The 13,877-nt window shown below is 65.0% G+C and overlaps 3 protein-coding genes across 3 annotated transcripts; 1 reads left to right on the top strand and 2 right to left on the bottom strand.

The window, feature by feature from the left end:
- Nucleotides 1-14: 14 nt before the first annotated feature.
- Nucleotides 15-1,545, top strand: SSNA1 (SS nuclear autoantigen 1). Its single transcript, XM_070799759.1, has 3 exons — nt 15-145; nt 532-731; nt 1,020-1,545. The coding sequence occupies exons 1-3, from the start codon at nt 94-96 to the stop codon at nt 1,125-1,127; spliced, it is 360 nt and encodes a 119-aa protein (XP_070655860.1). The 5' UTR covers nt 15-93; the 3' UTR covers nt 1,128-1,545.
- Nucleotides 1,546-2,614: 1,069 nt separating this feature from the next.
- Nucleotides 2,615-10,151, bottom strand: TPRN (taperin). Its single transcript, XM_070799735.1, has 4 exons — nt 8,241-10,151; nt 3,318-3,549; nt 3,121-3,227; nt 2,615-3,018 (listed from the first exon to the last, which is right to left on the bottom strand). Exons 1-4 carry the CDS (start codon nt 10,062-10,064, stop codon nt 2,956-2,958), a joined length of 2,226 nt encoding a protein of 741 aa, XP_070655836.1. The 5' UTR covers nt 10,065-10,151; the 3' UTR covers nt 2,615-2,955.
- Nucleotides 10,152-12,332: 2,181 nt separating this feature from the next.
- On the bottom strand, nt 12,333-13,762 carry TMEM203 (transmembrane protein 203). The gene has a single exon (XM_070799757.1). It carries the CDS (start codon nt 13,613-13,615, stop codon nt 13,205-13,207), a length of 411 nt encoding a protein of 136 aa, XP_070655858.1. The 5' UTR covers nt 13,616-13,762; the 3' UTR covers nt 12,333-13,204.
- Between the last annotated feature and the right edge of the window lie 115 nt (nt 13,763-13,877).

The following is a 13,877-nucleotide window of genomic DNA, read 5'->3' on the forward strand; positions in this document are numbered from 1 at the left end:
GTGACGCTGCTGGGGGCGGGGCGAGCGGAGATCGTGCGCAGGCGCCGAGGGGGGCGGCAGCGGCGGTTGGGGCGGCGGGGCACGGCGGCGACCATGACCCAGCAAGGCGCGGCGCTGCAGAATTACAACAACGAGCTGGTCAAGTGTGAGTGGCCGCGCGGCGAGGCCGGCGGGCAGGCTGGGAGGGCGGCGGGGTCGCCGGCCTGCGGGCCCGGGCCGGTGCTGGCCCGCAGCGCGCGGTTGTTCCGGCCGGAGCGGCCCGGACGCCGGGCGGAGCCGCGGAGTGGGCGCCCCGAGAGCCGGCGTGTGTGGCGCGAGCAGGGTGCGGGGGCCTGGGCGCGCTCGGCCCCTCAGACAGCATGGGGGCTCGCGCGGGGCCTTCTGAGACGCCAGACGCCCTGGGACGCCGGCCGCCGGCCTGGTCTGGGCGCCCGGGCCTTCACTGGCCTCTCGCCTCGCGCGCTGGGGCCGGCGCTCCCGTTCCCGCCTCAGCCCCCGGCGCCCACCGCGCCCGCTCCCCGCCCGCCCCAGGCATCGAGGAGCTGTGCCAGAAGCGGGAGGAGCTGTGCCGGCAGATCCAGCAGGAGGAGGAGGAGAAGCAGAGGCTGCAGAACGAGGTGAGGCAGCTGACGGAGAAGCTGGCCCGAGTCAACGAGAACCTGGCGCGTAAGATCGCCTCTCGGAACGAGTTCGATCGGACCATCGCGGAGACAGAAGCCGCCTACCTCAAGGTGGGGCTCGGGTCCGGGTGCTGGCCCTGAGGCGCCTAGACAGGTCGTCGGCCCCCGTGGAGTGACAGCGCGGCCTGGGTCCTACTGTTGGCGTCTTGTCGCCGTGTCGCTGGCTCCAGACTGAGCAGCAGCGGCAGCCGGAGGTGTGAGCCGGCTTCCCAGGGTGTGAGCAGTGGGCTTTGGGCTATACTCAGAGGGGAGCAGGGCCCGGCATAGGAGAGGGCGCCGGGCTGTGGCAACCTTCCGACGGGAGGAAGAGTGTTAACTGGCTGGTGTCTCTGTCCGCAGATCCTGGAGAGCTCGCAGACTCTGCTTAGTGTCCTGAAGCGAGAAGCGGGGAACCTGACAAAGGCCACAGCCTCAGAGCAGAAGAGCAGTGGAGGCAAGGAGAGCTGATGAGGCCGCGGGTGGGGGTCCTGCCTGTGGTCAGCGCCCCCCGCAAGCCTGTCTTCAAAGCATCTTTGTTCTTCAGGGAAGCAGCTTTCTCCTTTTGTTGTCTTTGGTGCCAAGAGAGGCAACTGCCAAGCTCCATTGGCTCTGGGTGACAGGATGGCCCTGGGTGTAGCCCACCCAGTGGGGGTCCCAGTCCTGCACTCACGCAGGCTCTGGGGAGGGTAGCTCTGTGCAGGGCCCCCACACCCCCTGGGCTGCAGGGAAGGCCCTGCTTCTAAACTTAGCACCGCAGGAGTCCCCAGACTTCCTCCCTCAGCTGGTAGGTGCCCAGGCAAGTGGGGGAGGGGCCGGGGCCCTTCGTCACCTCAGAGCTTGCCCTGGAGGCCTGTGACTGTCAATAAAGTTTGTTTTTGTAAAGATCCATGCCAGCCTGCTGCCTGTGTAGAGTATGGGGCTGCCAGATGCAAACCGCACCCCCCCGCCCAAGTCAGAACACAAAACCCTGGTCCAGCTGACATGTGGTTCCTTTTGAAGGAGAGAAGAGGGCCTGGAGTGGCTTTCCCTGTGTCCAGCCTTGTTGGCCTCAGGGATAGAGGGTAAGGGTGCCCCTGAGCATTTCCTGTGACCTCTGCCACACCCGCTTCCTCTGAGCCTAGCACACAGCCCACACTTCACTGAAGGTGCCACTGCTCCTGGCCTCTAGCATAAGGCTGGGTCTAGGGGACCTTCTTGGCCTTAGAGCCCCCGGGAAGAGCTGCACTCCAGCCCAGGGACTCCGAACGCTGCGGGGCAGCACAGCACCCTTGCTTCCCACTCTCTCTGGTCACAAGCGGCGTCCGTGCAGCCTGGGGCCCAGCCCTCCATCCTGAGTCCTCTGGGCCCATCTCCTTGGCCTGTCAGCCCCGCTGGGGACCCCACAACTGCTGTCTCTTGAGGTCGGGCAGATTGGGAAGCATGTGTCAGTAAAAAAGGTCTTCAGAAGTCTGGGCCCACCCCTTCCAGGAAAACATCTTCCTCCCTCCCAAGCCTGGCCAGGTGGCATTTCTCCTGGGCTTGACATTCCAAGAGGAAAACCTTCAGGAAAACCTTCAGACCCGACAGCTGTAGTGCCCCCGCTCCCAGGCCCATAGAGTTCCAGCCCCCAAAAAGCTTGCCTGGCGTCCCGCCTCCCACCACAGCTCTCACTGAGCTGCTTCTGGGAGCAGGGGGAGCCCTAGAGACCGGGGTACTCACAGGGCAGACCCTCGCCCAGCCAAAGTGTGGCTGGGAGGGGAAGCAGGGCAATGAGGGCCACAGGGGTGGGGAGGAGCCTGGGCCACACTACGCTGTGTGGGGCATCATTCCGGGCCACCTCCCTGGGCACAAAAGTCCATGCTGGTCCTCCATCCGACCCCGGGTGGGTGGCCTCCACCACGCTGCCTCAATGTAGCCTCACGGACCGCACCCCTGTGCCCCCTCTCCCCAGCCCAGGACCATGCAGGAAGGCAGAGGCAGCTCATCCAGTGGTGTTTATTGAGTCCGTCATCAGAGGCAGGGAGACTTGCCGATCATCAGTGGCTGACGTGGGGGTGTGGGCTGGGGAAATCCAAGTCCTGTCAGCCTCCACCCGGACACAGTGGACAGCAGGACCCACCCCTCCCCACAGGCAGTGCTGCAAACCAGGGTCAGGAGTCCCAGGTGCCCCAAGCTCGGGCCCTGAGCACCAGCCCGCTCGTGAGGCCCCAGGCAGGGCGAGCGGGACGTGAGTGGGCAGAGCCTGGCAAGCTGGAGGGCGTGCAACCCCCGGGCACCAAGGGCTCAGCCTTGGCCGTGCTGGTCGGGGTGTGGGAGGTCAGAAGTAGAGGGCTGGCTCGCTTCGGAAGTCCGAGAGGTCGTTCTGACCGGCGGGGGTGAGCTGAGAGAGGGGTGTGGAGACAGTCAAGGGCATGTCCAGGCGTTGGAGCCCCCATCTTGCCCACCTTCCCTGGGCGCCCATCCACCACCTGGCCCTGCTCACCATGACCTCCTTGGATGGGGCCTCCTCCGCGCTCGGAGTCCGCTCCAGCACCTGCTCCGGCCACTTGCTGAAAGCCACGGAGTGCTTCGGTGTGTAGCTGGACAGGCCTACAGGCCGAACGGGCGCACGTGTGGCTGCAGTCCCACGGCCTGGGCTGCCCCACCCCGTCCTGCCTGCCCGCCCCGACGGGCACTCACCAGAGCTGCCGTCTGGCAGCCGCGGGCTCTCGGGCCCCACGCTGCTCACAAACGTGGCCCGGGGCAGGAAGAGCGCGAGGGGCTTCTCCGCTGCACCATCAGGGCCGTAAGCCTCCGCATCCTCCTCTGCGTCCCCCTCCTCCTCCTCCTCTGCCTCCGCCTCCTGCAGGGAGCTCTCGGGGGGGTACTCAAATGTGGTCTGCAGGCTCTTGTCGTTGAAGGAGATCTTCATCTGGGGGCAGGCGGCACATCAGCGAAGGCCCCACTGCGGGCCTTGGGGGTCCTCCAGCTGGACGGAGCTGGGTGCAGGGCCCCCCAGGGTGCAGTGGGGACGTCAGACCAGAGCAGGAGCCCAGCACTCCATTGGCCCCGCGGTAGGGGCTGCCCTTCATCAGAGAAGACCCTCCACCTGGACCCTCAGACAGATGTCCGCCTGCAGCCTGGGCCCTGCCCGCCCCCTCCCACCCCACGGTCCCCTCACTCCTAGTGACCATCACTCCCAAGGCCCAGACCCCAGCCAGCACCAGGAACCCTAAGCCAGGGGGTCTCCAGATGCCTCCAAGGTGGTCCCCAGGGTCGCAGGTCTGCCTCCCGAGGGAGGCAGGGCACCAGCCATATCTCCCAGCCTGAGACTTGCCGGCAGGAGCAGGTCCAGCTGAGGCCACACCCGGGAGCCCACCTCTGTGCTTCCAGCAAGCCCTTCCTGTCAGCTGGGGCCTTCCACCAGGCCTGCGTTCACAGCCCAGCTTGCCAGGCACCGGGATGATCCCACCCGCCCTGCTCAGCACAGACCACCACGGGTGGGCCAGGGCCTGGCACGCCCAAAACCAGGCCCCCAAGGGCCCACATGAAATCAGGCAGCTTGCCAGGCCCAGGAAGGGCGCACCAACTGCTGTCACCATTCTGCAGACTGAGGCAGCCAGAAGCTGCGCCGAGCGGGGTCAGTGACCCTCTTCTCACTCGGACTGCCCATGTGGTCTTTGCCTGCCCTGTCTACTCGGCAGGCCCTAGGAGTCTACGCTGGGGGAAGTCCTCTGCTTTCCACTCAGAGGCCTCAGAGCCCAGACTGCTGCAGGCGGGGAAGGCCCATGGGGTCCGGACCCTCCCTCTCCGGGGCCCAGGGCCAGGCCCCCACCGCCTGCTCGTGGGGCTCGGCCAGCCAGGCAGGGTGGTAATGAATACGGGAGTCGCCTGCGAGCAGCAGATGCGAGCAGCCCTACAGGAGCTCGAAATATTAAACTCCAGGGCACAGGACACCACAGCCAGCTCAAGTTCCTCCTCTTCCCCTGGAAGGAGCCGAGGAGGCAGCCAGGCCCCTGGGCGAAGAACCTTGGGCCTGGGGACAGCAGGGGGCAGGGGAGGGGTCTCAGAAGAGCCGGGCTTGCGGTCCTGGGCAGCAGAGGGCCCAGCCTTGGGGGACACACGCAGGGCTGCCCAGGACAGGCTGGCACTGCCCTGCTGAGCCAGGGTCCGGAAAGAAGGGCGGGGCTCCTGCCACCTCCCACGGGCACATACAGCTGTGGGCAGCCTTGCCCGCCTCTGCCCGGCCCGCAGACACCAACTGGGCAGGTCCCGAGCCCAGGAGCTGCTGCCCTCGCCCCGGCTGTCCACACAGACAAGCGGTCAGGGAGACGGGCAGACCACCACCATGGCCAGGTAAAAGCGGGATCGAGGTGTTCTGTCCTGAGACAGGACTCCATCCCTTCTGGGGATGGAGTCAACTGGCCACCCCTCCTCCACCGCCCCTGGAACTGGCGCTCTGAGACCTGGGGCCAAAGACCCCAGGAGGAGCCCAAGGCATGAAGTGGCTTCCGGCACAGAGGCCGCCCGGCCCAGGCCCACAGGGAGCGTACCCTGGATACACGGCGTCATCCCGAGGACCCCGGGCCCTCTGGGCCCATCCCCCACCGCTGGGGACAGGGAAGGGCCCGCTGCCAGGGCCCGGCGGATTAGCACGCTCTTGTTAGTCCGCATGACCAGCTGCGAGCAGGACACCAAGGGGGCTGGGCGCAAACAGGCCTCGAGCCTGGCACGGCCTGGCCAGGCAGCGGCCGGCAGGAGGGGTGGGCCCACAGGCCCGTCTCAGCCAGCTGGGGCACGCAGTGGGTCACGTCCCACCTCCCTTCAGTCCCCAGGCTCTGCGTGAGCTCAGGTCTGTGGGTCACAGGACACCCTGTGACTCGTGCGCTGGGGGGACCCGTCTCCAGACCCCAGGCGGACAGAATGGGCAGGGCTGCAGCCAGAGGCACCTGCACAAGCCTGGTCAGCTGAGCGGTGGGGACTTTGCCCCAGGTCGCCAGTGGGTGGGTCCTGGCTCCACCTACTTCACCGTCACCGAAGCAGCCTGTCTGGCATGCCCAGCTGGTTACCGGAGGGTATCCACCCTGCACTCTGGGCTGGGAGCTGGGCTCCAGCAGTCCCAGCCGGGGCTGAGCACCCACCTCACCCCGTACCCCTGCACCCACCATCCCCCACTCAGCCCAAGCTCCAGGGGGCCACAGGACCACCCCACACGGCCCCAGAGGAGTTCTCAGGACGGCTCAGGTGGGATGCCCTGAGTCAATGACAGCCCCACCCCCACCCACTCCCCCTCCCCGCCATCAGTGGGGAAGCTGAGAGGAGGGTCCGGGCCTGCTCCAGCAGTCCCAGGCTCTAGAAAGACCCGAGGACCAGAGGGGTGGGTTGGTTGGGGGCTTGGACACGGAGGCTCAAGCCCTCTGGGCATCATGCTGGGCTGGGCGGGCGATGGGCAAGTGAGGAGTGCAGAGGGGAGGGGAGGAGCCGCCAGACGGGCACCTTCTGGGGGAGACGCCCGCAGTGCCAACCCGGAGAGCCTGGGGCTGGGGCAGGGGCGAGAGGGGCGTGGCCGCCCCCTCCCCCAGCAGCCAGGAGGAGGCAGGGCGTCTGTGCCTCTGCCCAGAGATAACTAACTGGGGGCCGTGTGTGCCCCCTGGGCACGGCTCCAGGGTGCACGGCTGGCTGGGCACCCACAGCCCAGAGCAGGGCTGTGCCCTCCACGGACGTGTCACCGGCAGCCTCCGCCCGGGTGAGGAGCTGTGCCTCCCTGTCCCCCGGAAGAGGCGGCGGTCTAGCCCCCACCCCACCCGGGAGGCCCCCGATGTCCTGCTGACCTCCTGACCCCCACATCCCTGGACTTCGGGGTGGGAGCGGGGGCGGGAGAGCGATGAAGCCCCAGGCTGGCTGGGCACAGGGGCAGCGGGGCCATAGGGAGCGGCCATGGCTGGGGTGGCCCAGGTCACTGTTAAGGGCCGGGCAGCCCCACGCCTCCGTCCCACCCAATAGGCGTTCCGCTCTTCCTGGAAAGGGCAGCTGGTGCTTGCCCAGGCAGAAACTGCCCCCAGCAGCTCATGCTGCTACGGCAGGGCCCTAGCCAGACTGCTCGACCATGCTAAGCACCATCCATCTGGACCCCCAACCCCTGAGGCTGGCACCAGGACAGTGACCAGGCCGGTCTGAGGGCCAGGCCGGGCCGGGGCCTGCTTCCTCCCGAAACTTCCTGACGTCCTTCTCACCCCCACTCAACTACCAGTGACCCCCACAGTCCTGCCCCCAGGCTTTGGGCTGCAGCCCTCCAGACCCAGGAAGCAGCAGCAGGCTCCCAGTATGAGGGCCGTGGGGCTGGGACAGGGGCTCAACAGAGGGCTCCTCGACCTCCAGTGCCCTCAGGCCCACCCTCCGAACGCCTCCACAGCCCGAGGCCAGCAGGGGAAGGAGCCTCCAGCGGCAGTTGGGGCCAAGGGTCAGGACGCTGGAGCAGAACAGAGGAGAGAACAGCTATCGGGGTGGGGCTGTGACCATGGCTGCTGGACCCGAACAGAGCGTGAGGCGAGGTCAGGTGGCCAGGACCAGGCAGGGGTGGGGGCGCGCCGGAAGAGCGGCGGGGGATGGGCACGGATGCCTGATAGGGCAGATGGAGTGGCAGGAGAGGGTGACGGCAGGAGAGAGTGACGCAGGGAGCGAGGCAGTGCCAAGGCCGACCCTGAGGCAGGAAGGCGAAAGGAAGCAGACAGGCGAGGTGCCACGTCTAATCAGACAGCGCCAGCAGCATGGCGGGCGAGGGGGCTCCGTGACACCAGCACGCCACCGCCCCCCACGGCCCCAAAGACACTGAGGCGAAGGGCAGAGGCGGCCTCAGGACGGCAGGGAAGGAGATGCCGACCCAGGGAGAGTGCATCTGCCAGCAGCACCTGCTGATCACAGTCATGTGCAGCTGGCCTTGGAATCTGCCCCGGGGTAACACACTGCTGCCGGAATGACCAGGAAGAATCTGAGGAACGTCTCCTTGTGCCCAGAGGGTGCCAGGCCTCCTCAGTGAGGGCAGCCTTTTCATCACTCCCCAGCAGCTCAGCCCAGGCTCAGACCAGCCTGCCCCACACCAAGGGCTCAGTCAACCCTCACTCAAAGCCAAGTCCTGCTAAGTACGAAGCCGGTATGCTCTCTGGGGAGGCGAGTAGGAGTCCCACCCCATCCAAATCAAAGGGCTTCCTGCCCCTTCCCACTTCCACCCTGGCCCCTGCAACCTGCACAGGCCAGGACCCGAAGAACACGCCAGGCCACTCCTTGAAGCCAGGGCCCACCTGGGACAGGACTGCGCAGCCAATTCCAGAGAGAGCCACAAGAGTCAACAGGAAGACACGGCCCTGGCTAGACCCACCGTCCCCACCAGCCTCTCAATGTACTGAGCCCCTGGGTCCCTAGGATCCCACTAGAACCCGTGCCAGGGACTCCCCCAGCCCAGACTCTCCTGGAGCGTGCACAGCCACCAGCCCCCTCTGGTCCACGTAGACGCCATCCCACACCCAGCCCAGGTGTCCTGAGAACAGGCCACATGCTACACCCACAGATCTGTGACCTGCCACCTCTCCCCCTCCCTGCTGGGGACTCTGCCCCCTGCCCACTCACCTTCTTTCTTGAGGAGCCGGCCTTGGTGAGACAGGACTTCTGCAGGGCCAGGTAGCCGCCAATCACCTCGATCTCGTGCACGGTGGGGTAGCGCTTCTTCAGCGAGGTCCCCGCAGCAGCAGAGGGCTCCGAAACTCTGCCTGGTTCCTCTTCCTCAGCCTCCCTTGGCCTGGCCTCACCGTTGGCCTGCACGGCCCCTGGTTTCCTCTTAGGCACCACTGTGAAGGTGTTGCCACCCCGACGCTGGAGCTCTGACAAGTGGCCAGGCCTGGTTGGATGTGGGTGGTACTGGGGAGGCGCACCAACCCTGGAGCAGGGCAGTTTGGCTTCTTGGGGAACCTCGTCCTCTGAGTCCACCTCATCAATGAAAGTGATGGGCAGCCCTGGCCGCCCAGGCTCCCTGCCGTTCTTGGCCAAGCCAGGAGTCTGGAAGCCCTGGGCAGGCTCAGCTTCAGCAGCAGCCCGTGGAGACGGCGGTGGTGAGGGTGGCCTTTGCCACCTGACGGCAGGGTCCACAAGGGCAGTGGTGGGTGCGGGGCTGCCCCCCTCCTCGATCCTGGAGGGGCTCCTTTCCCCTGCAAACACACCATTCACTCCAGGCACCAGCTGGGCTTCAGGCTCCGGGTGCTGGGAGGCCCAGCCTTCTTCCTCTGGAGGTGCCACGGACCGCCTCCCTTCCCCAGGAGGAGCCCCAGAGGTCTTGCGCTTGGGGATGACTACGAAAGAGTTTCGAGAGTTCACTCGAAGACTGGCCAGAGCCCGGGCCTGGAGATCCCCGGCAGGGATCCTACCCATGTCTGGCTTGGGGGCTGGCCGTATCTCAAAGGAGTCATTGGCGCTGGTGGCCGCGGAGACCCACTGGCGCTGGCTGGGAGTGGCACTGGAAGGGCTGAGCGTGGGCAAGGCCGGAGCCGCGGCTGGAGTGGCACTGGGGGTCCCCGGGCTGGGGGACTGGTGGGCGGGGGCCTCCCCCGACTCCACCTTTGGCTTCCACTCGCCTGGCCCAGGCGCGGAGTCCTCAAAGCCCTTGGCAGCGCCGGCCCGGGACTCTGGGGCCCCGGGCCCGTTGGGGAGTGGGCAAGTGCCCGCACTATGGCGCAGGCCCCGCGGGTGGACAGTGAAGGAGTTGTTGCTGGTCTTGTGCAAGAAGTCGCTGCGCCGGGGCCTGGGGCCAAGGCCTGAGCCGCAGCGCTCCGGATCGGACTGGAAGCAGGCGGCGCGCTCGCCCACGCGTGGAACGGCCGGGCCCGGAGAGGGCGGCGGCGTGGGACGGACGCGCTCCGGGCTCCCGCGGCGGCGCGGCGCGGCCGGCGGGTCGAACTTCTGGAGCAGGCGGCTGACGCGGCCGGGCGGCGGCGGTGCCTCGTACACAAGCACCTCCGCGGCGCGGATGCGGGCGGTCCCGCCAGGACCGAGGCCCGGGTTAGGCGCGGGCGCGGGCGGAAAGCCGGGCGCCGACTCGATGATGAGGATGTTGTCGGCTCGGATGGTGCGCACGCCGGGCACGCAGCAGTACAGCTCCAGCAGCTGCTCCGCGGGCCGCGCTCCGGGCCCCGCCACGCCCGCGCCCCCGCCGCGCCGCGCCCCGTGCCGCCGCTCTGACTCGAGCCGCATGAACGGGTTTTCGCGCAGCGGGCCCAGACTCTCGGCCAGCACCAGCGGCTCGGTCGCCGGCCCCGCGGTCTCCGTCGCGCCCGCCCCAGCGACCGGCGCCGCGCCCCCGCCCAAGGCCGCCAGCTTAGCCCGCTTTCGCTCGAGGATCTCTCGCTTCCAGGCAGGCATCGCGGCGCGGGGCGCTGGGCCCGGCCGCCCCAAGCCAGCCATGCTGCGGAGTGGCCGCCGGAGCCAGCGCTCGCCAGGGACTGCAGCCGCCGCCCGCCGCCGGCCTTCGCGCAGCAGCCCCACCCCCGGGCCGCCGCCCATTGGGGGAGAGGCCCGTTCAGGCCCGCCCCAGCCCCGCAGCCCCACCTATGGCAGGAAGGGTAGTCGACCACGCTGATTGGACAGCGTTCTCCCCGACCCCGCCCTCCCGCCGACCTCAGTGGACAGCGCCCAGCACCGGAGTGGGTCCCTATTGGGGAGGCCCCCTGGGACACGCCCGTGACGCCTCACGCCCCGCAAGGGAGGCCCACACTTCCGCCTCTGCTCCCTAGGCCAGCCGCGCCCGGACGGCGGAACCAGGAAGGGGAGGGTTCTGCCCCGCAGGCCGGCTGGACCCCCGGGCCCCGCGTCGCGGTTGACCTTGGATGCGGTTGGTCTGTCCGCCTGTTATCCCGCGGAAAGCGCGGTGGGAGAAGGGCCAACCCAGGACTGGAAGGCTGTCTCGCTCCCGTGAGCGGTGCGCCGGTTGTACGCCAGCCTCCCTCTTCCTGGCCTAGGTGCCTATGGGTCCAAAGACTGCCCACCTGCGGTCCTCGGTCTCCTGCGGGACTTAGTGGAGATAGCAACGGCTGAAGCCCCACCCAGTGCTGAGTAATCGGTTTCTCAGGAATCTCTGATTTTTGCTGGCCCCTAGAATCCACTCTTGTTGCCCAAACAAGTAGTGGAAACTATCTACCCTTGGTCATCCAGGGCCCACCAAACACGGACGGGAGTGTGGAAGCCCATGACGCACACAGGCAGGCCCACAGCGCTCCAAGGCAGACAAGGCAATAATAGCCAGGCACATTCCATTCACCTGATGAACCGCCCAGTCCCAAAGCTGACTGAGGGCACACCTCCGTGTACTTGCCATGAGGAAGTTCACTGCCCCTGGAGGGCTGCACAGAGTTCACTACATTCTTTCAGGCCTGCTGGAGCCAAGGAGAGAAGGACAAATTGGGGGCATGGGCAAGGACCACTGTCACTTGTCTTTCCATCACCTCTCTACAGTCAGCAGATGTTCACAAATGACACTACTGCCTCCCACTACACTCACTTTTCAGAGACAAGGCTCCAAGAGCACCTGGGCCTCTCCAAAGACCCAGGGCAGGTTTCAACCCCGGGGCCCTTCTCCACTCGTGTCCCGTGGCAGTCTGCAGCTATCACCACAATAACAGTACTTGTAACAGCCCAGTCTATCCAGCTGGAGAAAAGAAACTGGATTTCAGCCTTCCAGAGCTCAAGTGTTCCTTCAGGACTCTCTTCAAATCACCTTCCCAGAAGGAAGGTGAACATTCTTGTGCTCATCCCTTGTATGCTGACAGGATTACCTAATCCTGAACTACCAGAATTCAACAGGGCAGTGACAAAACATACAAACTAAAAATAACATTAAAAGGAAACCTAACCCCAAGGGTCAGTTTGTATCTGGTTTTGACACAGGTTATGCCGATGCTGGGTAGGAGATGCTTCTGTAGCTGTGGCACAAACTAGACCAGCCTCCGACTCAAGCATCTCAGTGGCTCAGGCCGTGCAGCATCCATCCTAGGACAAGGGTCCTGAAGCTGTTTCACTAGAACAAGAGTCCAGAAAACATGTTCTGTAAAGGGCGAGACAAGGAGTAATTTAGTCCAGTGGTTCTTACTAGGAACAGCTTTGTCCCCCAGGAGATCTGGCGATGTCTGGAGACACTGGGCTGTCACAAGTGAGGGGTGCTCCTGGCATCTGGTAAGTGGGGGTCAGGGGTGCCACTGAACACCCTATGATGCCCAGGACAGCCTCTCCCTGCACACGCACACAACCAAAAGTGATCTGACCCAAAGGCCAACCGTGCCAGATCACAAGCCCCGCACTGCAGGCCACACTCACTGTCTGCCATGGTGTCTGCACAACCCTTTGAAAATGGAAGTTATTTCTAGCTGAAGGGCAGTACAAACACAGGCCCCAGGTCATAGCCTGCTGACTCCTGCTCTGCAGATCAGCGAGGCCTACAAGGACTCTGATGGCACACGAGCCGCCTGTTAGTCCTCAACGTGGGCCCACCCCTGGGGTGTCTTCACTGGCTCCCCAGGCAGGGGAGCAGGGATGCTCCGAGGGAACTACCCTGCCATCCAAGCAGAAGGCTCGAGCCAACTTCCAAGCCTCTCTTACAGCCTCAGCTCTGCACCACGTGCACCGCACAGCAGGGGCGTCTCAGCATCAACCCTCAAAAGGCCAGGCGACCACTGTATGTCTCAGCAAGGCATTCCCTTATTTTATTTTCATCTCAGCAAATGTGCTCATGTGGCACCTAACCGGCATCAAACCAAAGCCCTCAGAGTGACAAGCGTGGGCTGAGACAACTGCAAACTTCCCATGTGTAGGTCTCAATGCCTATTCACATCACAACACCTGTTCCTCTCTCTGGTCCCTTAGAGTGGCCTAAATGTCTCAAGTGCGCTAACACTGCCGGCCACAAGGTGGTGGAAAAGCTGGGATAGGAAGCCAAGCAGTGCCTTGAAAGCAAGTTCTTTTCTCAGGCGACAGTTCTCCAGATAGAGTCCGGGTCACGCTTATCTAACATCCTCCTGTCTGCCTGGGCTGGAATGAAGAAAAAGCCATCCTCCGCAGTGCCACTGGGAAGAAGACACAAGCTGGTTTACACTTTTTAGAGCTCAAGCATCTAAGAAAGTCTTGTCTGGGGAGATGGGGACAGCAAGCACTCAGGTCAGCACTGCTGGCCAGGGCAAACCCGAGTCCAGCTTTGTAGCCTTTGCACACGGCGTACTTTGCCAGGATCCATGAAAATACTCAAAAGAGCCCATGAGGATATTTTACTTATATGCAGTTCTGTCAGGAGTTCAGGATTGTCTGGCTTTCTCAGGATCCTTCTCAGGATCTCAGTTCAAAATTAGCTATTCAAAGCATGAAATAAGAGAGAATACACTTTAAGAATCAAGGCTTCTCTTTTTAGCCCAGCTGAGGGAACAATTTCACACATGACTGATCGAAAACCAGGCACGCATCAGGGCACAAGCTAGCTCTCAGACTCAGATTTCTCCTCTGGTGCGGTACACATGGGGACTCGGCGTGGGTCTCGGCACTCCAGCCTATCTTCTGCGAGGCTAGTTGACCCGGCAGGCACGGATCATGAGTAGCTGCAGGAGAATGAAGACCGGAGACGTGATCAGGCCGAACCAGAGCTCTCGCGTTTGCTCCACCAGCTTCTGGCACAACAACATCTCGAAGACGAACTTGAGACTGAGAACTGTGAGGACCCAGAAAAGGCGGAGCACGGCCAGCCGCTTTTCTCCATCCTGGAAGAGTCGCACAGAGACGATGGTGGTGAAGTAGGTGCTGAGCCCGTCAGCAGCGAAGAAGGGCACGAAGACGTTCCACCAGGAGAGGCCAGGAGCCAGGCCGTCCACACGCAGGGCCAGCAGCACGGAGAACACCAGTAGGGCCAGCAGGTGCACGAAGATCTCGAAGGTGGCGAAGCCCAGCCACTGCACCAGCTCCCGGAGCGAGAAGAGCATCGCGCCGGTTGGGCGCGGGCCAGGGCCCGGCCGAGCGTCCCAGCTGCCGAGCTACGCGGCCGCGCCCTCCTAGCCTCGCTGGCGCCTGCCGCCGCCGCGGCCAACGAGAGGCAGCAAGCGGCCCCGCCTGCCCCGGCCCTCGGCCCCGTCTCGCGGCCGACCCCCTGGCCCCGACCCGGGACCCCTCACAGGCCACCCGCCGACGCCCGCCACGCTCGGACGCCATGCCCCGCCGGGCGCGGCCCTAGGGCGTCACTTCCGG

This window comes from Bos indicus, chromosome 11 (genome assembly GCF_029378745.1).
Source record: "Bos indicus isolate NIAB-ARS_2022 breed Sahiwal x Tharparkar chromosome 11, NIAB-ARS_B.indTharparkar_mat_pri_1.0, whole genome shotgun sequence".
In the NCBI taxonomy this organism is placed as follows: domain Eukaryota; kingdom Metazoa; phylum Chordata; class Mammalia; order Artiodactyla; family Bovidae; genus Bos; species Bos indicus.